Raw genomic sequence first — 23,437 nt, 5'->3', positions numbered from 1 at the left:
ATCATACTGTGAAATTGTGAAAATGATGATAATGCCCCTGTAGTGTGCGAGCTGTTTGAAGACCGCCTGAAATGTTCAGCTGGTTTTGGTGGGATGGAGTTTTGGCCTGCCTGGTGACATCACCAGGCAATAAATTAGTTAATAGACCACTAAGAAAGAGTTCCAAATCTTTCTGCCAATAACAGCTAGTTTTTAGTTTTCCCCTCCCCACTCAGACCCCTCCCAGACAGTCCTAGCAAAAGTACTGCTTGAGAAATGTCTCTTTACTAAGAAGCTATTTTTGTTTCTTTTTGACCATTCAAAACAATTACAGTACGGTCCTTTATTGTTACCAATAAATGATTTGATATTGAGATAAAAACGGCTACATTAGACCTTTAAATACATCCACACTTCTGAGGAAAGACTGTTGAAATTAGTTGTTAAATGACTTCGTGAGACAGTGGTAGTTGGCTCCCCAAATGCTTATGTGGTTGAAAATGTTGAGTCCTGATTGGCAGATCGTCCGGGTGTGATCAATCATGGTGTGATTGATAGTCTGCAGGAGAAGCTGGCTATTGCGCTGAAGGTCCACATCGACTCCAAGAGGGCCAAGCCTGAGAAACAGTGAGTCTGTCTAAATATTGAATTTCATTGAGACATGAGACGTGTCGTAAGGCATGACGTTGGATAATGTGCCTAGGAATACTGTCTTCATAGTGACCTCTTGGGCCCTATATCCCTGTCTCTCTTGTCCCCCTGTCCCTGTCCTCCCTGTCCCCCCAGCCTGCTGTACCCTAAGATTCTGGCGTGTCTGACGGAGATGAGGACTATGAATGAGGAGTATACCAAACAGGTTCTGCAGATTCAGGACATCCAGCCAGGCAACTCATTTGACCCACTCATCCTGGAGGTGGTCAGCAAGGACCCCTGAGACAGACACACCCAGACAGGCAGCAGCAGGGATGCCTAAATCACTTTCCGTCAGGTTTCAACAAGGACATCTAGGGAGAATCTCAATTACATACTCCTTGTGTCCTCTCTCCTCGACTCCTTCTCAAAACCCATTGGATGAAAGAGCCAGACGTCCCTCCCTTCTGACCTTCTCTTCTAATGGGTTTTGAGAAGGAGGCGAGAAGAAAGGACGCAAGGAGTATGCAATTGAGAAAAGGACCTAAATTACTTTCAGACAGCTTAATCCACTTTCCTCAGCCCGATATACAGAACGGATGCCTAAATAATTGTGACAGGCTTCAACAGAGACATGTAAAACTGCCTATGGGGTGATTGAATCATTTTCCCTCTCAAGAATGTAGATTTTATTTTATTCAAAATATATCAAAATATATCAAAAGAGCTATACGTAGTTTTTTAATGTGTGCTTGCTTGTATGTTTTTTTCTTTCATCATTCAATTATGCATATTGCCAACGCAAAATGATTGTCAGAGACTCAGACAATTGTGTTTAAAGCACTAATGCAAAATTATCTTATACAGGACTGAAGAAGGGGGTGTCCCCTATGGTTCTACAGAGGTTTAAGGAGGGATTTTGTTTTCTGTGATAAACACTCTTTGGCTGCTGTATTTCCTAAAAGCTGGTCAAGTGCCTCCTTAATTGTGAGACAAAATCAATCTAGTACATATCAATTTATCCTGATCGCAGAAATGTCACAGGTGAAAAGAACACACTACAATCAGAATCTAAATGTGAAATACATCATCTTATATGTATTGTTAATGTTACAAATGATGCAGGTACCTGTATTCTGTGTTTTAGTGTATTTGTGTTTTTGCCTTGTGACGTGAATGTTTGGTTGTGTTTTTTTCTAGACATGTACAGACGTGTGTTTGGCTGTGTGAGCGTTGGGTCATGGTTGTTGTTGGTGTTTTCTGCCTTAAATATGTATCTTTCTGTGTGCTGTAACACTAGTAGACACACAGGACCCTCCATGGCCAGAACTTTATGACCTTTGAACTTTGTTTTGACCTACTAGTCCTACCTCACATGACCTCAGGTCTACAATTCCTTAGGCTTTCCTCCTATTAGTGTATGGCCACACAAAGATTTGGTGTCTGAAATGTATGGATTGAGACAATAGTTTTTCAATGGACGTCATCAGATAATGCAGCCTGGTCTCGTAGACTAGATGTAACATATTAAAAGCAAATATGGCACACTCAAATGAGTATGATAGGTTACATTTGGTATGGTTACATAAGACAGATGGATACTTAAGGCAAAAACAAAAGTAGGGTGATTGGTGTATATCGCAAAAGTTGCAAGTTCGAATCTCATCACGGACAATTTTAGCTAATTATCAACCTTTCAACTAGTTTTTAGCTACTATGCAACTACTTCGCATGTTAGCTAACCTTTCCCCTATCCCTAACCCTTTAACCTAACTCCTAAACCAAACACCTAGCCTAGCTAATATTAGCCAGCTAGCTAACATTAGCCACCTACCTAGAATTCGTAACATATTGTACATCATACAAATTCGTAGCACATTGTATATTTTTCTAATTTGTAACTTATCATACGAAATGGGTGATGGACAACCACAAATTAATACATATCATACAAAACATAACATATCATACTAAATGGAGTGTCTCAGATTTACGTACAGAATAATAGGAAATGCTTTGAGACCAGGTTGGATAATGGATGATAATCTAAAAAAAACACCCAAGATGTCTGCCTTGCATGTGTATGTAACTCATCCATTAGTAGTAGAACTTTGACATACAAAAACGGACAATGGTGAATGCATTTGCATTTTCATGTCTCAACTGAAAATCGCACTTTTTAAAAGTTAATATTCTGTTAACTAATGCGTCATACCCAAATAATGTTGTTGACTCATCCTATACAAAGCATAAATTGGAGAAAAACACTTCAAACACCCCACCTCAAACTTGTATCTCAAACAGTATTTAAAAAATGCTTTCCTCATAGATGATGTCATCACAGGTGGTCCTATGTGTCTCAGTCAATAGAGTATGGCGTTTACAAGGGTTGTGGGTTTGATTCCCGCTGGGGCCACCCATATGTAAAATGTATGCACGCATGACTGTAAGTCGCTTTGGATAAAAATGTCTGCTGAAATGTTATATTATCAGCAGTCTACTCACATTTTCTGAATTACCGGTATACGCCCACTCCATTCCAACACAGAAAATATGCTTTTTAACGTAAGTAATTACCATTTTTGGGAAAGAAAACTATTTCACTCATATTGTAATTAATTATAGGTCATATTTCATAGAAATATGGAAACACTGGACAGTTATTAGCTGTTGTATGTTAAAATAAAAGTTATACATTTAAATTATGTTAGCCTGAAGTGCTCTCTTCTATCAAACCCTCAAATAAAAAGGAATCTAAGTTTGACTATAACAGAACCATGTAAAACAGGGCTGGGCAACATACGGCCCATGGGCCGGAGACCATTCAGTCTGTCCCACGGGAGGTTTGAGTCATTTGGAATATTAGTATTTTGGGTTAAAAAAACACTCCAGGCTCTTGAACACCTAAACATACATAAAAAGTATGTTGAAATTATAATGGACCTATATGTTTTTAAATAACTGCCCTTTTCCAGGCCCGCAAATGCCTTTTGACGAACAAATCGATCCCAAACCAATCCTCCTCTGAATTTTGAAATCCCTTATTGCCCACCCCTGATGTAGATTGTGTGGCTGGATGAAGTGGATGGGCTGTGGCCACATGTGGCTAGTCATCTACTGTAGTGTGTTGTTAGTCATAGCCTGCTGTTCTACTGTACATACTGAGCTCTACGACAGATGTCACAACAGGGCAAGAGCACACACACAGACACACAGGCAGAGGTCAAGGCTTGTTCATTTCCAGGCTATCCTACTCTTTATTTAATGCAAATGACAGTACCAGGAAACCAGGGAACTATTCCTCAGGGCACGCAGGGGGAAGTATTTACAGGGGCGAACATTTAGGATACCTTCACAGAACAAAAAAAAACAAAAAACAAACATTTAAAAATGAAATAAAATGTCACAAACCGAGGCATTCAAGTAGTAGTGGTATTGTTATACAGTTAGTTTTCCGTCGTCTTTTCTTATTTTTTCTTTAAACTCGGTTAGCAAATTCTTCTGCCACGAGTGTGACGATGCCACAGTCGGTATATTATAGTCCACTATCCTTGCTTGTCTTTGTTTTGGTAACTGAAACGGTTGTGGTGTGGATTGACATGGTTCACTCTGGTTGAACTGGAGTCAGGGGAGAGAGGCGAAGTGGTCACACTGGTGGGATAGATATCAACACGTTGATGAACGCAAATATTACAGCAAACAGGACGGGATGGCACTGGAGGGGGACATGATAAACACCTCAGACCACAGAGGGATGGAGGGTGGAAAAGAGAAGGGGTGTGTAGACAATGAGATACAAGGTACTGCATTACCTCTGAGGATGGCTTGTCACAACATCAATAGGCGTAATGGCTTTGATACCAGAAGCATCATTTTGACTGAATACATAATGTACTCTAATGTATGTCTATGCTATGTTGACTCTGTTGTCTGTTGTGTGTGTGGAAAATATTTCTGCACCCTAGTGAAACCATTGATTAAAATCAAACACAGACTTTTCTTCAAATCAGGACAACAATCTGGAACTATATATAGATCATGTTTTAAAAACAGATTTGTAACAAAAAGCTTTAAACATGGGGAAAAGGAGGTTGAAGATGACTTGTACATACAGAGAAAGTGAGAAATTCTAACGTTAACTAACATTGGCACAACTCTTGACTGAAACTGAGATCTGAGAGGAGGGGGGAGGGGGCAGAAAGTAATTCAACAGCACCTAAGGAGGATGTAAGGTTATGTGATGGGAGGGGTGCAAGATAAGGGGGGCAAGGCGAAGGTGTATGAAAGAAAAGGCACTCCAAACTATAGATACACTATACATGACTAGGTATTATTCGAATAATACAGCTGTCATCTACTGTAATGTACAGGTAAAGATTGAACTATATGGCTGGATAAAGCATCATCTACAATATCCAACAAACAAGTCTGTTTTTTTCTTCTTTTCTTTTCTCCCCCCATATCTTTGTTTTTGCTCATAAACAGGACATGGGTCTACATATATATACTGTACATACCATGATCACAACATAAAAACAGAAGAAACTAACAAACATAAAAAACTAAAATATGAGTCAGGATTTGGTGAGGAGCATATGAACTGTATACATATACACAGTGTAGTTGTGTTGTCGTATTGAACCTGTGTGAATATGTCTGGGTAAGTAAGACGCTCTACTCTGAGAGACTGTGCCAGAGAGGTGTGTGTGTGGTTCAGGTGGAGAGAGATAGAGGAAAGAGAAGAATGCTAGACTAATGTTCAATTAACGTTGGACCAACATTTGATGAACATTGTACTAACAGTGAGTCAGTGGTCACAATCAGAGAGCCAGGAGTGACAGAGGACTCCTCGCAATCTAGCCAGAAACAACAAAGACCTCTCCATGGCTGAATTCCAAATCAAATGCTAAGGGGGTAGAAGCTAGGGGTTGGTTTGGAAGAAAAAGTCTTCATCTGAAGAGACAGAAAGAAGGTGTGGGGGAGACATCCCCTCCAAACTGACTGCATTACAACACAGTCATCTGATAGAGATAAATAAAAATAGTTTTTCTAGTCCTGTCTACAGCATTAACATACCAATAATTACATACAGAAAAACAGGAAAGTGACTGCTGAAAAAAAGGCTTTTCTCGCCAAAGAAATCACACCACCTTGCCTCTTCATGTCTTTAGGCAGTAGCAAATATTGCCCCTGCTCTGTGAGCCAACAACTAACCGTTATGGATTCTGAACCATTGAAGTTAAATATATATATATATATATTTGTACATAATGCAAAGTAATATATAAACTGTGTATGTATGTATACACTGAGTGTACAAACATTAGGAACACCAGCTCTTTCCATGACAGACTGTCCAGGTGAATCTAGGTGAAAGCTATGATCCCTTATGGATGTCACTTGTTAAATCTACTTCTCAGCATAGAGATAAAGGTGAGGAGACAGGTTAAAGAAATATGTTTAAGCCTTGAGACAGTAGAAACATGGATTGTGTACAGTATGTGTGACAGATGTAATGAGAAAGGCAAAATATTTGAGTGCCTTTGAATGAGGTATGGTAGTAGGTGCCAGGTGCACCGGAGTGTCTCAAGAACTACAACGCTGCTGGGTTTTTCACATGCAACAGTTTCCCGTGTGTATCATTTATGGTCTACCACCCAAAGGACATCCAGAGAACTTGACACAACTGTGGGAAGCATTGGAGTCATCATGGGCCAGCATCCCTGTAGAACGGGGGTATTCCTAATGTTTTGTACACTCAGTGTAAATGTAATACAAGCACACAGAACCATAGACATCTGACATGATCCCGCCCACCCTAAGCCAAGGGGATATAAAATAAAAACAGAATAAAACTGTTCGCTAACCATTTAAAAACAACCCCAAGCAAACCTCTGACAACATCCAAAACCTCCCTTCTGATTGGACTGTCCACATATATCAGGACCTTCATGCATCGGCGTGTGTTGGTAAGAATGTATGTGTGTGTATGTGTGCCTCATGCCTAATTAGCAAAAGTGTGGATGTCAATGCAGGGGTGAAAGGTCACTCTGGGTGCTCCTAACTATACTCAGGCCATGCACTACAGGAGGAGGAGCCTGGGTGGCCATCCCAACCAGGGGGTGTCAGAGGGGAAGTGATGAGGATATGAAGGGGTGTGGTGTAGAGAGAGGGCGAGAGGGAGGGACTGATCCTTAATGTGGGGGGGGGGCTTCATTGTGGACAAGGAAGAGTAGGAGGGTGAGGGGACAGATAATTACTTTGATACATAGATTGTCCTCTTGGAAACATTAGCAGGCTAGTATTGTGTATATATGGTACGTTTATATATGAATACTCTTATATTTCATCAGCCTCCCCCTGCCCCCACCACCCCCTCCCTCTAACGGACCATAAAGATGTCCTCAGTGGAATAGGTTGCAGAAATCAAACACTTAAATGGGTGACGTGGAGGGCTCAGTTAGTTGTGTTGTTGTGGTCATCTGTTTTAAACCCTGCCATGTCATCATTCTTACAGCTGGCACCCAGGTGCACCCCTGATTGGGGCGATGTGGGGGGGGGGGGGGGGGGGGGGGGGGGTCAGAGAGGGAGGGTTCAGGAGGTGGAGTTGGAGGCTGAGGCGGTAGTGGTGCTGGGGCCGCGATCTGTGCTGTTACCATCTAGAAAGAAGGACAGGAGAGTAGGGAGAGGAAAATGATTCACTCATTTACACAATGAGTAAACAGGTGTTTTTAATAAGACATTTTCCTAGGAGAGAGAGACAGAGAGAGAAAAGAGAGAGAGAGAACATAGACAGAGAGTTGGAGAGGGATGGAGAGGTGTGGGTCAACCTGTGGTGGCGGTGGCGTTGGCGTTGGTTGGGGTGGAGGTGGCGACCTGAGAGCGGGCGTGGGCGGGGATTAGGATGTTGGCCAGCGAGGGATTACTGGACAGCTCTATGAGAGAGACACGGTACACCAGATTACAGCAGATCACATCCACCACAGATAAACACATGAAAACACAACTCACACATAGGTCACACACACACGCACACGCACACGTACACACACACACAGATTACAGCAGGTAGCATTAGTACAGAGACTTGACAGAGAGACCTCATCATTATACATGTAAGAGAAGAAACTCTCCGTACCGCAGATAAAACAGACAGGCAGAGAGTGTATTGACAAGGTGCTGTACCCTGGGTGGTGAAGTTGAAGAGAGAGGGTTTTTCTCGCCCGTTGGGCAGTTTGACATTGAGGTCCCTCAGCTCATCGAAGAAGGAGTGTGCACACGCCTCCAGGGGGGTGAGGCGCGAGGTGGGCGTGTACTCCAGCAGCCGAGAGCACAGGGCAATGGCCTCCGGGGGCGTGCGGGGCCGGAACACCTAGCAGCCAATCCAACGCAATGACGAGTCAGGGAGCCAATCACAAAGGCGAGACTAGAATCAGTAAACCAATCAATTTCAAACTAGTATCATGAACACAATGATGTATGCGGTCATGATAGCAGGTGGGAGAGAGGAGGATTTCAGTTTCTGCTAATAGATATGAAATGGAAAGAGAATGTAATTATTATCAACTACTGAATGTTACAGATATTACCTAACTTAACTGACAAGGGTCGGCACAAAGGTGAGGGTGATATACATAGAAAAATACACAACCGTTCAAAATGTTGGTGTCACTTAGAAATGTCCTTGTTTTTGAAAGAAAAGCTATTTTTTTGTCCATTAAAATAACATAACATTGATCAGAAATACAGTGTTAATGTTGTAAATGACTATTGTAGCTGGAAACAGCAGATTGTTTTATGGAATATCTACATAGGCGTAGAGGCCCATTATCAGCAACCATCACTCCTGTGTTCCAATGGCACGTTGTGTTAGCTAATCCAAGTTGATCATTTTAAAAGGCTAATTGATCATTAGAAAACCCTTTTGCAATTAAGTTAGCACAGATGAAAACTGTTGTTCTGATTAAAGAAGCAATAAAACTGGCCTTTTTTATTTTATTTTTTATTTCACCTTTCTTTAACCAGGTAGGCAAGTTGAGAACAAGTTCTCATTTACAACTGCGACCTGGCCAAGATAAAGCAAAGCAGTTCAACACATACAACAACACAGAGTTACACATGGAATAAACAAACATACAGTCAATAATACAGTAGAAAAATAAGTTTATATACAATGTGAGCAAATGAGGTGAGATAAGGGAGGTAATGGCAATAAATAGGCCATGGTGGCGAAGTAAATCTTCACATTTAGCCTTCTTTAGACTAGTTGAGTATCTGGAGCATCAGCATTTGTGGGTTCGATTACAGGCTCAAAATGGCCAGAAACAAAGACCTTTCTTCTGAAACTCATCATTCTATTCTTGTTCTGAGAAATGAAGGCTATTCCATGTGAGAAATTGCCAAGAAACTGAAGATCTCGTACAACGCTGTGTACTACTCCCTTCACAGAACAGCGCAAATTGGCTCTAACCAGAATAGAAAGAGGAGTGGGAGGCCCCGGTGCACAACTGAGCAAGAGGACAAGTACATTAGAGTGTCTAGTTTGAGAAACAGATGCCTCACAAGTCCTGCCAGCTTCATTAAATCGTACCCGCAAAACACCAGTCTCAACGTCAACAGTGAAGAGGCGACTCCGGGATGCTGGCCTTCTAGGCAGAGTTCCTCTGTCCAGTGTCTGTGTTCTTTTGCCCATCTTAATCTTTTATTTTTATTGGCCAGTCTGAGATATAGTTTTTCTTTGCAACTCTGCCTAGAAGGCCAGCATCCCAGAATATTTAATGAAGCTGCCAACTACTTTTTTTCTTTCAAAAACAAAGACATTTCTAAGTGACTCCAAACTTTTGAACGGTAGTGTACAGTAGTGGCCAAAAGTTTTGAGAATGACATAAATATGAATTTCCACAAAGTTTGCTGCTTCAGTGTCTTTAGATATTTTTGTCAGCTGTTACTATGGAATACTGAAGTATAATTACAAGCATTTCATAAGTGTCAAAGGCTTTTATTGACAATTACATGAAGTTGATACAAAGAGTCAATATTTGCAGTGTTGACCCTTCTTTTTCAAGACCTCTGCAATCCGCCCTGGCATGCTGTCAATTAACTTCTGGGCCACATCCTGACTGATGGCAGCCCATCCTTGCATAATCAATGCTTGGAGTTTGTCAGAATTTGTGGGTTTTTGTTTGTCCACCCATCTCTTGAGGATTGACTACAAGTTCTCAATGGGATTAAGGTCTGGGGAGTTTCCTGGCCATGGACCCAAAATATCTATGTTTTGTTCCCCGATTCACTTAGTTATGACTTTTGCCTCATGGCAAGGTGCTCCATCATGCTGGAAAAGGCATTGTTCGTCACCAAACTGTTCCTGTATGGTTGGGAGAAGTTGCTCTCAGAGGATGTGTTGGTACCATTCTTTATTCATGGCTGTGTTCTTAGGCAAAATTGTGAGTGAGCCCACACCTTTGGATGAGAAGCAACCCCACACATGAATGGTCTCAGGATGCTTTACTGTTGGCATGACACAGGACTGATGGTAGCGTCACCTTGTCTTCTCCGGACAAGCTTTTTTCCGGATGCCCAAAACAATCGGAAAGGGGATTCATCAGAGAAAATGACTTTACCCCAGTCCTCAGCAGTCCAATCCCTGTACCTTTTGCAGAATATCAGTCTGTCCCTGATGTTTTTCCTGGAGAGAAGTGGCTTCTTTGCTGCCTTGATGACACCAGGCCATCCTCCAAAAGTCTTCGCCTCACTGTGTGTGCAGATGCACTCACACTTGCCTGCTGCCATTCCTGATCAAGCTCTGTACTGGTGGTGCCCCGATACCACAGCTGAATCAACTTTAGGAGATGGTCCTGACGCTTGCTGGACTTTCTTGGGAGCCCTATAGCCTTCTTCACAACAATTGAACCGCTCTCCTTGAAGTTCTTGATGATCCGATAAATGGTTGATTTAGGTGCAATCTTACTGGCAGCAATATCCTTGCATGTGAAGCCCTTTTTGTGCAAAGCAATGATGACGGCACGTGTTTCCTTGCAGGTAACCATGGATGACAGAGGAAGAACAATGATTCCAAGCACCACCCTCCTTCCTTCCAGTCTGTTATTCGAACTCAATCAGCATGACAGAGTGATCTCCAGCCTTGTCCTCGTCAACACTCACACCTGTGTTAATGAGAGAATCACTGACATGATGTCAGCTGGTCCTTTTGTGGCAGGGCTGAAATGCAGTGGAAATGTTTTTTGGCGATTCAGTTCATTTGCATGGCAAAGAGGGACTTTGCAATTCATTGCAATTCATCTGCTCACTCTTCATAACATTCTGGAGTATATGCAAATTTCCATCATACAAACTGAGGCAGCAGACTTTGTGAAAATTTATATTTGTGTCATTCTCAAAACTTTTGGCCACGACTGTATATTATAAACTTTGTGTGTCTGTTAAAACCACGAGGAGGGCTCATTGTCCATAGATTGTCCTCTGTATTTGTCCAGTTCAAGTGTAAAGAGCGCAGCCCTACAGAAGCAGGGTAAGAGACTCTAGACCAGTAATGGGCAACTCCAGTCCTCGGGGCTGGAGTGGTGTCACATTTTTTCCCCATCCCTAGCAAACACAGCTGATTGAACTATTTGCATTTTAAACTGAAGATCAGGATTACTTGATTATTGGGAGTAAGGTGTGTCAGCTGGGGCTCAGGCAAAAGTATGACAATAATCAGAACCCGAGGACTGGAATTGTCCATCCCTGGTCTAGACAGGCAGCACAGAGACTGGGTGGCTAGAGGATGCAGTACTAGAGAACAAGCACAAGGTGGAGTCTAGGGAGACGCCACGAGGACCTGCTCTACAACACTGCTCATTTGCCATTTGACTTGGGCCCTGTTCAAATACTGTGACAATGTCCTCTTTGCTAACTCCCTTTCTTGAGGTTATCACCGACCTGACCTGAGGACTTCGTCATGTGCCCTTGCAGATTAGAAAGAATCTGATGGTTGTAAGCAATATGGTAGAAACCCCAGCTAGCCTACCAGTAAGCTAGTGGGGCTAGACGCAACTGTTACCATATAGCTTACACCTATCCAATCCTTACAAATCTAGGTGGGGCCCATCATGAAGTGTCTAGCTGAAGGGGTTTATTTTGGATAATAGGGGATACAGATATATGGGATGGCAGAGATGAATGCCTGGCAGGCTGGCGTGGCGAGCACAGAGAGATGATGCTAGGGGAGGGGGTGGATTGTAGAGTAGTAAAAGAGTTCCTGTACCTGTTGACTCACCTTAGTCCATGGGTGTGCCTTAATCTGGGGGAATTTGAACTCAGTGTAGTTGGGGTTCATCTCTCGGATCTGCTCCCGTGTAGGTGTCCCCAGAACCTACAGCACAGAGACAGGAGAGGAGAAGAGAGGGGAAAGGAGAGACGGAGAGAGAGAGAGGGAGGGAGAGATGGAGAAAGAGAGGGGAGGTAGGGAGAGAGGGGGGGTGGGAGGGAGAGATGGACAGAGAGAAGAGGGGGAGGGAGGGAGAGACGGAGAGAGAGGGGGAGGGAGGGAGGGAGGGAGAGACGGAGAGAGAGGGGAGGTAGGGAGAGACAGAGAGAGAGGGGGAAGAAGGGGAGGAAGAGACAAATGAGGGGAAGAATATGACAAAAAGAGGAGAGTGCATGAGCAGTGAAGAGAGGGACAATTGAGAGCGATAGAGAGAGAGAGACAGGTGAGTGTGCCAACTTTCATTTGATGAAATAGAGAGAATTGGTTGACAGACATCCTAACTGACAGGCTAGTATCAGTACCTTGATGATCTCTACCAGCTGATCAACTCCACTGTCGCCAGGGAAGATTGGTTGCCCTAGCAACAGCTCTGCTAGCACACATCCAGCTGACCACACATCTGTAGAGGGGGCGGAGCATAAACAGGAAGATGTCGTGATTAGCATACCTGCTCTAGAGGTGTAGTTTGACTTTAAACAGGGTTAGCATTTAGCCTATATATGCTAGGGTGTATATGAATTTCAATGGGGTTTAGCTGTAAGCGGTTAGCTGTTAGCTCACCTATGCTGGAGGTGTAGTCGGTGGCACCAAAGATGAGCTCGGGGGCTCTGTAGTAGCGAGAGCAGATATAGGACACGTTGGGCTCTCCACGTACCAGCTGCTTAGCACTGGAGACACAACATCACCACCACACACTGTCAGTCACATACACTCCTCATCAATCATCATCATCATCATAGTCATCAATATCATAGTCATCTTCATTATCATTAACATCACTGCCATAATCATCATCATCCTCATCCTAGCCAATCAAAGCTAATGAGAACTGCATATTCTTTCACATAGTTCAAACTGACCTGCCGAAGTCACAGAGTTTGAGAACAGCCGTCTCGGGGTCCAGCAGCAGGTTCTGAGGCTTGATATCCCGATGGCAGATCCCAAATGAGTGGATGTAGGCCAGACTCCTGAACAACTGGTACATATATAACTACAACACACACACACACACACATTAGAAATGGAAAGCAGAGGATACACATGATGGCAACATAGTGTGCACACACACAGGCACTCACACACACACACCTTGACATAGACTATGGGCAGAGTCTGTTTGGCTCGGCTGTAGTGTCTGGCAACTCTGTAGACTGTCTCGGGAACATAGTCCAGAACCAGGTTTAGATACACCTCATCCTTCTGTTACAGAGAGAGAGAGAGAGAGAGAGAGAGACAGAGAGAGACAGAGAGAGAGAGAGAGAGAGAAAGAGAGAGAGAGAGAGAAAGAGAGAGATATATATATATATAACAGAAAAACTGTTAGCTGTTATCCTGTTTATCTCACTCTTAACAACTTATTAGTTAGTAGTTATTGTATTTCTGACTGCTATTCTTTCTTTTTGCAACATGAAATCACTATCAGTTATCATGTGGAACATTCAGGGCCTAAACTCATCAACCTTTGGACTGGAGAGCACTCATCATTCTGCAGGAGACATGGTGTAAGGCTGACATTGTCACTCACTGCCCCACAGGCTACAGAGAGGTAATTGTGCCGTCACAAAAACACAGCTCTGTCAATAGAGGCAGAGACTCTGGAGGACTGATCATTTGGTACAAATCCGAACTACAATATCTAATTGATCCCCTCAAAATGGGCAAATATCACATTTGGTTAAAACTGAAAAAGAACTTGTACTGACAGAAAAAGATGTGTTCCTTTGCGCAATATATACTGTATCCCCCCCTCAGAATCCCCATATTACTCAGAGGAGATCTTCCCCACCCTTGAGGAAGAGACGGGCCATTTCCAGGCCCAGGGAAATGTGTTCATCTGTGGGGACACAAATGCGCACACAGGAACACTACCTGATCTAACGAGCACACGAGGAGACAGCTTTATTACAGGCCATACGGTTTCTAACTGTCTTAATCTCCCCCATAGAAACAACAGTGACAGCACCGTCAACAAAAACGGAAGGGATCTGTTGCAGCTCTGTAGAAGCCTGGGTCTGTACTTTGTCAATGGTAGGTTACGGGGGGGCTCTTTGGGGAGATTCACCTACTGCTCACCTCTTGGCCACAGTACAGTAGACTATATGATCACAGACATTGACCCTTTCTCTCTCAGCTCATTCACTGTCAAGCCACTAACACCTCTGTCTGATCACAGCCAAATTACGTTGTTCCTCAAAAGAACAGACATGGAAACAACCACACATTCACAGCCCAGTAAGCTGTACAACATCAGAAATTCATACAGATGGGCCCAAAACAGCACAGAAGAATACCAGAAAGCAACCTGGAACCAAAATATCCAAACACTCTTAGATAACTTTCTGGATACCACATTCACTCACAGTAAAGAAGGCATCAATCTAGCAGTAAAAAACATCAACTATATATTCAGGCAAACGGCAAAAGAAGCACAATTGAAATTGATAAAAAACAAAACAAAAAAGATCACAGATGACAACTGGTTTGATGCAGATTGTAAAATTATAAGGAAAAAACTTAGAACACTATCCAACCAAAAGCACAGAGACCCAAATAATGGTGAATTACGCCTTCATTACTGTGAGACTTTAAAACTCTATAAACGTACACTCAGAACCAAAAAAGCACAGAACAACAGCAAGCAGCTGACACTAATTGAGGAGTCCATAAACACACACAACTTCTGGCAAAATTGGAAAAAAATAAAATAAATCTAAACCAGAGGAATTAGCGATACAAAATGGTGACATATGGACAACCCATTTTAAAACACTCTACAACACCGTTCAAATTGACGCAAACGCAGAACAACGCCAAATTCATGAGAAGTTGAATGGATTAGAAAAAGCTATAAAGGACAATCAAAATCCACTGGACTCCCCAATTACTGACCAGGAGCTCTATAAGAAACTTCAGGCTCTCAAATTTAAAAAGGCATGAGGACCTGATGGCATCCTAAATGAGATGCTCAAACTCACTAGTGCAACATTTCAGTTGGCTATATTAAAACGGTTTAATTTGATCCTGAGTGTAGGTTATTTCCCTGACATCTGGAATCAAGGACTCATAACCCCAATCTTTAAGAACGGAGACAAATTTGACCCGAACAATTACAGAGGCATTTGTGTGAACAGTAACCTGGGGAAGGTTTTCTGTAGTATTATCAATGTAAGAGTTCTAAACTTCCTTAATAAGCACAATGTCTTGAGTAAAAGCCCAATTGGATTTATACCAAAACATCGCACAACTGATCATATTTACACCCTACACACCCTGATAGATAAACATGTCCACCAAAATAATACCAAAATATACGCTTGCTTTATCGACTTCCAAAAAGCATTTGATTCTATTTGGCATACAGGACTGTTCTACAAAGTTATTGAAAGTGGTGTAGGGGGTAAAACATATGACATAATTAAATCAATGTATACTGGCAATACGTGCAGCATTAAAATTGGTAAGAAAATAACAGAATTCTTTAACCAGGGGCGGGGCCTTCGCCAGGGTTGCAATCTGAGCCCTGTACTCTTCAATATTTACATTAACGAATTGGCCACTATTCTAGAAAAATCCTCAGCCCCTGGTGTTAGTTTCCACAATTCAGAAGTTAAATGCCTACTCTTTGCAGATGACCTATGCCTGCTGTCACCCACAGCACATGGCCTACAGCAGAGCCTGGACCTGCTAGAGCAGTACTGCCAGACCTGGGCCCTGGCAGTAAACGCCAAAAAGACTAAAATAATGATTTTCCAGAGAAGATCCAGATCTCAGGGAATTAGACCAAAGTTCTCAATTGGTACAAAATATATAGAGTACTGTACACACTACAATTACTTATGTTTAAAAATAAGCTCAACTGGACACCTTAATGAGGCAGTGAATGAACTAAGAGAGAAAGCACGCAGGGCATTCTACGCCATTAAAAAGCAAATTCAAATTGAAATACATATTAAAATTTGGCTAAAACGAATTGAATATGTCATTGAACCAATTGCACTTTATGGCAGCGAGGTGAGGGGTCCACTTGCAAAACAAGATTTCATCAAATGGGACAAACACCCCATTGAAACCCTGCATGCAGAGTTCTGTAAGATTCTCCTACATGTCCAGAGGAAAACTACAAACAATGCATGCAGGGCAGAATTAGACCAATATCCACTAATAATAAAAACTCAAAAAAGAGCAATTAAGTTTAGGAAACATCTAAAATACAGTGACCCCCTCTCATATCATTACCAAGCCCTGAAATGCCAAGAGCTGAGCAAAGAAAAGAGTCCCCTCATCCAGCTGGTCCTGGGGCTGAGTTCACAAACCTGTTCTACTAACACACTGAAGCCTCAGGACCAGAACATTCAATCAATCAGAATAAACCAAATTACAACACAGTCAAAACAAAACTACATTGCTTATTGGGAAACACAAGCACAAACACAAAGCAAAATGCAGCGCTATCTGGCCCTAAATCGACAATCCACCGTGGCTAAATATTTGACCATGGTTACTGATCAAAACCTTAGAAAAACCTTGACAAAGTACAGGCTCAGTGAGCACAGCCTTGCCATTGAGAAGGGTAGACACAGGAAAACCTGGCTCCCTGTAGAGGAAAGGCTGTGCAACCACTGCACAACAGCAGAACCTGAGACGGAGCTGCATTTCCTGACAAAATGTCAAAAATATAAAACAATTAGAGAGTGTCATTTTCCCAAATTTGAAACCCTTATTCAAGGTTTCAAAGACCTCTCTGATGAGGATAGGCTACCCGTCCTGTTGGGGGAGGACGCAGAGAGCTGTGGGTTGACAGCGCACTACATTGCTGCCTGCCATAAGTTGAGGGACAGTGTCTGACGGACCAATCAACCTGCACATGTACTTTACTGTATGCTTATTGTTAAATGTATGGTTATTTTGACCCTTGGTTATTGTTGTTACTGTTGTCCCGTTGACAATTTTGATTCTCATTTTTATTTATATATTGTAAATATCAAAAATAAGCTTTGGCAATATGTACATTGTTACGTCATGCCGATAAAGCGAATTGATTTGAAAATTGATAGAGAGAAAGAGAGAGAGAGAGAGAGAGAGAGAAACAGAGAGAGAGAGAGAGAGAGAGAGAGGGGGGAAAAGGTTAGGTAACACACACAGACAATATAACTATTGTTTGACGATCAGTGACACTTCACTCTGGCATGCCCATGTCCATCTCATAGACTGTCTGCCATTTCTTTACTCCCTCCATGTCTCTGTCTTGTCTTCTCCCTCTCTCTCCATCTCTCTCTCTCTCTCTCTCTCTCTCTCTCTAAAGCGTTGGTTGCTGTGGTGACAGCGAGGAAACAGCCTGTTTGTGTGATGATGTCACTGTGTCTGTACTGTGCTCCATTGTGTAGTGTTTCTCCCGAGGGCAGGAAAAGCACGCCTGCGTCACTACCCTCTTGACGTGACGCACCGCCGCAGACAGTGATGTAATTTCCTGCCAAGGCACCAGGGGGCTGGGTGGAGACAGGAAGTGCTCGTCTGGGCCTCAGTGAGCCCTAAAGGATGTAATTTGTCCCCCTAATGCACCCCACCCCTATACCAAGCCTACCACTCTATTCCTCTTCCTTTTCCTATGATCTGATTAGTGAAGGTCGATGGCCTGCCGTGACGTCACATGCCACCCGTTCTTCATCTTTGAGCTCAGACTTTACCCACAATGCCTCTGGAGATGCCCAAAGAAGGTTATAGTGAAACGGCAAGTCTATGAGTGTACCTTCTTTCCCAACTCAACCTTTGCATTCTACTCCCTCTGTTCCATTTGCTAGCAGAGCCAGCAAATTAACCCGAGCAGACAGAGTGTAGCGTGAGAAGCTAGCTGGCTGTTCAGGTGATCTAGTGTTATCATGGATTCTGAACAGACTGGCAGTCTGAAACAGTTCTGTCCACTAGAATAGACCCATCTGGACCCTTTTCTCTTTCTCACGCATAGTCTATAGACACACACACATACACACACACACACACACACACACACACACACACACACACACACACACACACACACACACACACACACACACACACACACACACACACACACACACACACACACACACACACACACACACACACACAAGACATGTCATCCAGCCTGGTTTATACAGGTTAAAGGTGATGGTGTTCACACCTCTTCCACATACTTTATTGATAACAGTAGGATTTACAGAGAAAGAGAGACTCCGGGGTCCTCCTGCTGTTTGCGTAGCGCCCAGCAGGCTATATTTAGCCTAACAGCAGTGATGACTCACTTCCTGCCTCACTACAAAGGTACTTCCTCTCAATAACACAGCTAAACCTTGCACCTTTACCAGCTAATACAGAGACTTACTTAACTCACTTAATCCTCTTGGTTCCTGGAGGAACATAGGGCCTGTACTAAAGTTTCCCAACATTGGCAGTAATGCATATTATAAGTATTGTAAGAAACACCAGGGTAGGGAAGCAAACCCGGGTCACTGGCGTGAAAGGCAAACACACTACACATCGCGCCAATAGGGTTAACCCACTTGGTGGGAATTGTAACGTGGCTCATATAGTGAGGATTGCTACAGTATTCAAGTGACCAATCCTGCATGTGAGTGAGAGAAAGGAGAGAGAAAGAGTGTGAGAATCACAGAGATAGTGAGAGAGACAGAGAGAGAGAGAGAGAGAGAGAGAGAGAGAGAGAGAGAGAGAGAGAGAGAGAGAGAACTAGCACTCATTTTAGAATGCTTTTATTCACACTAGAACGTACGTCTGAACACTGGGTACATAATCATCTCGGAAGACTAGCACTGTTAAAATGCATACGCCTGGTATACTGTCAAAGACATGTAAAGATATTGGCACTGCCAGCCAGCTGCAGACTGGTACCCGTCTGCACAACCTCTCCTCCCCCATTCTCTGTACCTGGGCACTGATCACACACACCTCTCAGTCCTGCCAACTGTACACGAGACACGGCTTAGCCAAACCAAGAGGCATGCCGTGATCTCACAGTGCCACTGTGTGCTAGAGCTCTTAAACTCGCACTGTGTTTGACGTGTGTTGTGTAAGTGCGTAAAGAGTGAACAGGAACAGTGTTTAATCAGTCCAGACTCCAGACCTTACATAACTCCACATAACTATAATTCTATTGCTACTGCTAACACTATTGCTACTGCTAACACTATTGCTACTGCTAACTCTATTGCTACTGCTAACACTATTGCTACTACTAACATTATTGCTACTGCTAACACTATTGCTACTGCTAACACTTTTGCTACTGCTAACACTATTGCTACTGCTAACACTTTTGCTACTGCTAACTCTATTGCTACTACTAACACTATTGCTACTGCTAAAACTATTGCTACTACTAATGCTACTGCTAACACTATTGCTACTGCTAACACTTTTGCTACTGCTAACACTATTGCTACTGCTAACACTATTGCTACTGCTAACACTATTGCTACTGCTAACACTATTGCTACTGCTAACATTTTGCTACTGCTAACACTTTTGCTACGGCTAACACTATTGCTACTGCTAACACTATTGCTACTGCTAACACTATTGCTACTGCTAACACTATTGCTACTACTAACACTATTGCTACTGCTAAAACTATTGCTACTACTAATGCTACTGCTAACACTATTGCTACTGCTAACACTTTTGCTACTGCTAACTCTATTGCTACTACTAACACTATTGCTACTGCTAAAACTATTGCTACTACTAATGCTACTGCTAACAGCTAACACTACTGCTACTACAAACACTATTACTACAGCTAGTGCTACGCTCCTGGTTAGAGCCATCACTGCTGTTAAAAGCTACCACTACTGTTAACAGCTAACATAGCTCCTAGGCTGCTAAAAGCTAACAACTGTTAACTTCTTATGGCTGCAAGGGGCAGTATTGAGTAGCCAGTTAAATCGTGCCCATTTCAAACGGCCTCGTACTCAATTCTTGCTCGTACAATATGCATATTATTATTACTATTGGATAGAAAACACTCTCTAGTTTCTAAAACCGTTTGAATTATTTCTCTGAGTGAAACAGAACTCATTCTGCAGCACATTTCCTGACCAGGAAGTGGAATGTCAGAAATCGATGCTCTGTTCAACTTCCTGCCTATACATGGGCATGATACGTAAGAGTCTACGTACACTTCATACACCTTCCCCTGGTTGTCAAGAGGCGGTGAGAGAAGAAATTTCGTGTTTATCTTGGTCTGAGGTGGAATTAAAGCTCTTTGTATGACGTGACCGTCCATTTCCTGTTTCTGGAGCGAGCGAAAGGGGACATGGATTTGCCTTCTGTTTAGCTGTCGTTATGGACGACTAACATCTCCGGTTTAGATTTTATTTGATACATGTGACCATATCATCGTAAAGTATGTTTTTTCAATATAGTTTAATCAGATTATTGAAATTTTTTCGGGAGTTTTGCCGTGTTCCGTTCTCTGACTTTGTTGACGTTGGAGAGATCCGTGCCACTTGGCAAGTGCCCATGCTAAATCAAGAGGGAAATTTGCCGTTCCAGATCCAAACAACGACTGTTCTGGACAAAGGACACCTTGTCCAACATTCTGACGGAAGATCACCAAAAGTAAGAAACATTTTATGATGCTATTTCTAATATCTGTCGTGCATGTGAACTGGTCGTCGGCGCCCAAGTGTTTCTGGCTATTGTGGCTACGCTAATATAACGCTATATTGTGTTTTCGCTGTAAAACACTTGATAAATCGGAAATATTGTCTGGAATCACAAGATGCCTGTCTTTCAATTGCTGTACACTATGTATTTTTCAGAAATGTTTTATGATGAGTATTTAGTTATTGGCGTTGGTGTCTGTAATTTTTCTGTCTGCTTTCGGTGCAATTTCTGACTGTAGCTGCAATGTAAACTATGATTTATACCTGAAATATGCACATTTTTCTAACAAAACATATGCTATACAATAAATATGTTATCAGACTGTCATCTGATGAAGTTGTTTCTTGGTTAGTGGCTATTTATATCTTTATTTGGTCGAATTTGTGATAGCTACTGATGGAGTAAAAAACTGATGGAGTAAGAAAAGTGGTGTCTTTTGCTAACGTGGTTAGCTAATAGATTTACATATTCTGTCTTCCCTGTAAAACATTTTAAAAATCGGAAATGTTGGCTTGATTCACAAGATGTGTACCTTTCATATGCTGTATTGGACTTGTTAATGTGTGAAAGTTAAATATTTAAAAAAAATATATTTTGAATTTCGCGCCCTGCACTTTGAGCTGGCTGTTGTCATAAGTGTACCGATGTCGGGCTGCACCCCAAACAGGTTAACAGCTAACACAGCAACTAGGCTGCTAAAAGCTAACAACTGTTAACAGCTTACACAGCTACTACTAACAGCTAACACAACTGTTAGTCTGCTACTACTAGCACTGCACTCTACACTAGACATGAGCCATCTGACCAGGACCCATCTTCAGACCTGACTAGTATTATGCATACACACTCTCTCTCCCTCTCTGCCTGTCTTTTTCCCTCCTACGTGTCAGCAGAGCTATAATCCCCATACCAATCACACTATGCCAGCTATCCACAATTAGAACAGAGAGTGAAGGGGGTAGGAGGAAAAGATGTCAGAGAGGAGAGAAAGAGGAGAAGAGTGAGGCTCACGACAGGCCCTCTTGCACGTGGTGGTTCCTAAAATTAGCAAGTGGCCTTTGGTCAGGCAACCCCTTTACTCAGTGCCCTCACACATGGGCATCCCAAACCAAGTCCAGACTAGGTTTCCTGAGTGGGAGTATCCATTACTGCAGTGTCATGGACCTGGCACTGTGCATGCTGCATACGTGCACTCTGACATATTGGGCACATGAGTGTGGTCTATATTTGTCAGTGCTCCTCCTGCCAGCATGTGAATGACAGATTCTACGAACTGAACCATTCATGTGTTATGAATATTCAGAATACTCAGAGAGGGAACATGACATACAGACAGACAGACAGACAAACAGACAGACAGACATACGGAAAGACAGACAGCGATACAGACACAGAAGGACAGAGAGACAGACACACAAGACAGACAGACAAACAGCGATACAGACAGACAGAAGGACAGAGAGACAGACACACAAGACAGACATACAGACAGAGAGAGAGAGAGACAGACAACGATACGGAAAGACAGACATACAGTGCCTTCGGAAAGTATTCAGACCCCTTGTCTTTTTTCACATTTTGTTATGTTCCAGCCTTATTCTAAAATTGATTAAATAAAGAAAATCCTCAGCAATCTACACAAAATACCCCATAATGACGAAGCAAAAACAGCTGTTGTTTTTTTATTTTTGCAAATGTATAAAAAATAAAAAACAGAAAAACCTTACTTACAAAAGTATTTTAAATTGGAGTCCACCTGTGGTAAATTCAATTGATTGGACATGATTTTGAAAGGCACACACCTGTATATATAAGGTCCCACAGTTGACAGTGCATGTCAGAGCATAAACCAAGCCATGAGGTCGAAGAAATTGTCCGTAGAGCTCCGAGACAGGATTGTGTTGAGGCACAGATCTGGGGAAGGGTACCAAAACATTTCTGCAGTATTGAAGGTCCCCAAAAACACAGTGGCCTCCATCATTCTTAAATGTAAGAAGTTTAGAACCACCAAGACTCTTCCTAGAGCTGGCCGCCCGGCCAAACTGAGCAATCGGGGGAGAAGGGCCATGGTCAGGGAGGTGACAAAGAACCCGGTGGTCACTCTGACAAAGCTCTAGAGTTCCTTTGTGGAGATGGGAGAACCTTCCAGAAGGACAACCATCTCTGCTGCACTCCACCAATCAGGCCTTTATGGTAGAGTGGCCAGACGGTAGCCACTCCTCAGTAAAAGGCACATGACAGCCCGCTTGGAGTTTGTCAAAAGGCTCCTAAAGACTCTCTGACCAGGAGAAATAAGATTCTCTGGTCTGATGAAACCAAGATTGAACTCTTTGGTCTGAATGCCAACGTCACGTCTAGAGGAAACCTGGCAACATTCCTATGGTGAAGCATGGTGGTGGCAGCGTAATGCTTTGGGGATGTTTTTCAGCGGAAGGGACTGGAAGACTAGTCAGGATCGAGGCAAAGATGAACGGAGCAAAGTACAGAGATATTGCTGAAAACCTAAAAACCTTGCTGAAAACCTGCTCCAGAGCGTTCAGGACCTCAGAATGGGGCGAAGGTTCACCTTCCAACAGGACAATGACCCTAAGCACGCAGCCAAGACAATGCAGGAGTGGCTTCGGGACAAGTCTCTCAATGTCCTTGATTGGCCCTGCCAGAGCCTGGATTTCTACCCGATCT

At 42.8% G+C, this 23,437-nt stretch overlaps 2 protein-coding genes across 6 annotated transcripts in view; one reads left to right on the top strand and one right to left on the bottom strand.

Annotated features, from left to right (window-relative positions):
• The window catches only part of nr1i2 (nuclear receptor subfamily 1, group I, member 2), a 34,042-nt gene extending 30,060 nt beyond the window's left edge, over positions 1–3,982 (top strand). The window contains exons 8-9 of one of the 2 annotated variants that reach the window (XM_039007116.1): positions 501–606; positions 766–3,982. In XM_039007116.1, the coding sequence (XP_038863044.1) occupies positions 501–606; positions 766–913 (254 nt within the window). In that variant the 3' untranslated portion in view covers positions 914–3,982. Of the gene's footprint in view, positions 1–43; positions 141–500; positions 607–765 lie in introns of those variants that run through there. The other variant, XM_039007117.1, reaches the window with a different exon arrangement.
• A 2,299-nt stretch (positions 3,983–6,281) lies between these two features.
• LOC120058450 (glycogen synthase kinase-3 beta-like) overlaps positions 6,282–23,437 on the bottom strand; it is a 79,225-nt gene continuing 62,069 nt past the window's right edge. The window contains exons 4-11 of one of the 4 annotated variants that reach the window (XR_005478009.1): positions 13,184–13,294; positions 12,955–13,085; positions 12,656–12,762; positions 12,397–12,494; positions 11,873–11,980; positions 7,748–7,981; positions 7,440–7,544; positions 6,282–7,268 (exon numbers count right to left, since the gene is read on the bottom strand). Coding sequence is in view for 3 of the 4 variants with exons in the window: in XM_039007113.1 (XP_038863041.1) it covers positions 7,204–7,268; positions 7,440–7,544; positions 7,795–7,981; positions 11,873–11,980; positions 12,397–12,494; positions 12,656–12,762; positions 12,955–13,085; positions 13,184–13,294 (912 nt within the window). In the remaining variant the exon portion in view is untranslated. The other 3 variants (XM_039007113.1, XM_039007114.1, XM_039007115.1) reach the window with 3 other exon arrangements.

The sequence above is a fragment of the Salvelinus namaycush genome, chromosome 13 (genome assembly GCF_016432855.1).
Source record: "Salvelinus namaycush isolate Seneca chromosome 13, SaNama_1.0, whole genome shotgun sequence".
NCBI classification, from domain to species: domain Eukaryota; kingdom Metazoa; phylum Chordata; class Actinopteri; order Salmoniformes; family Salmonidae; genus Salvelinus; species Salvelinus namaycush.
Note: the sequence above shows the minus strand (reverse complement) of the source record. Positions and strands in the feature narration are given on the sequence as shown.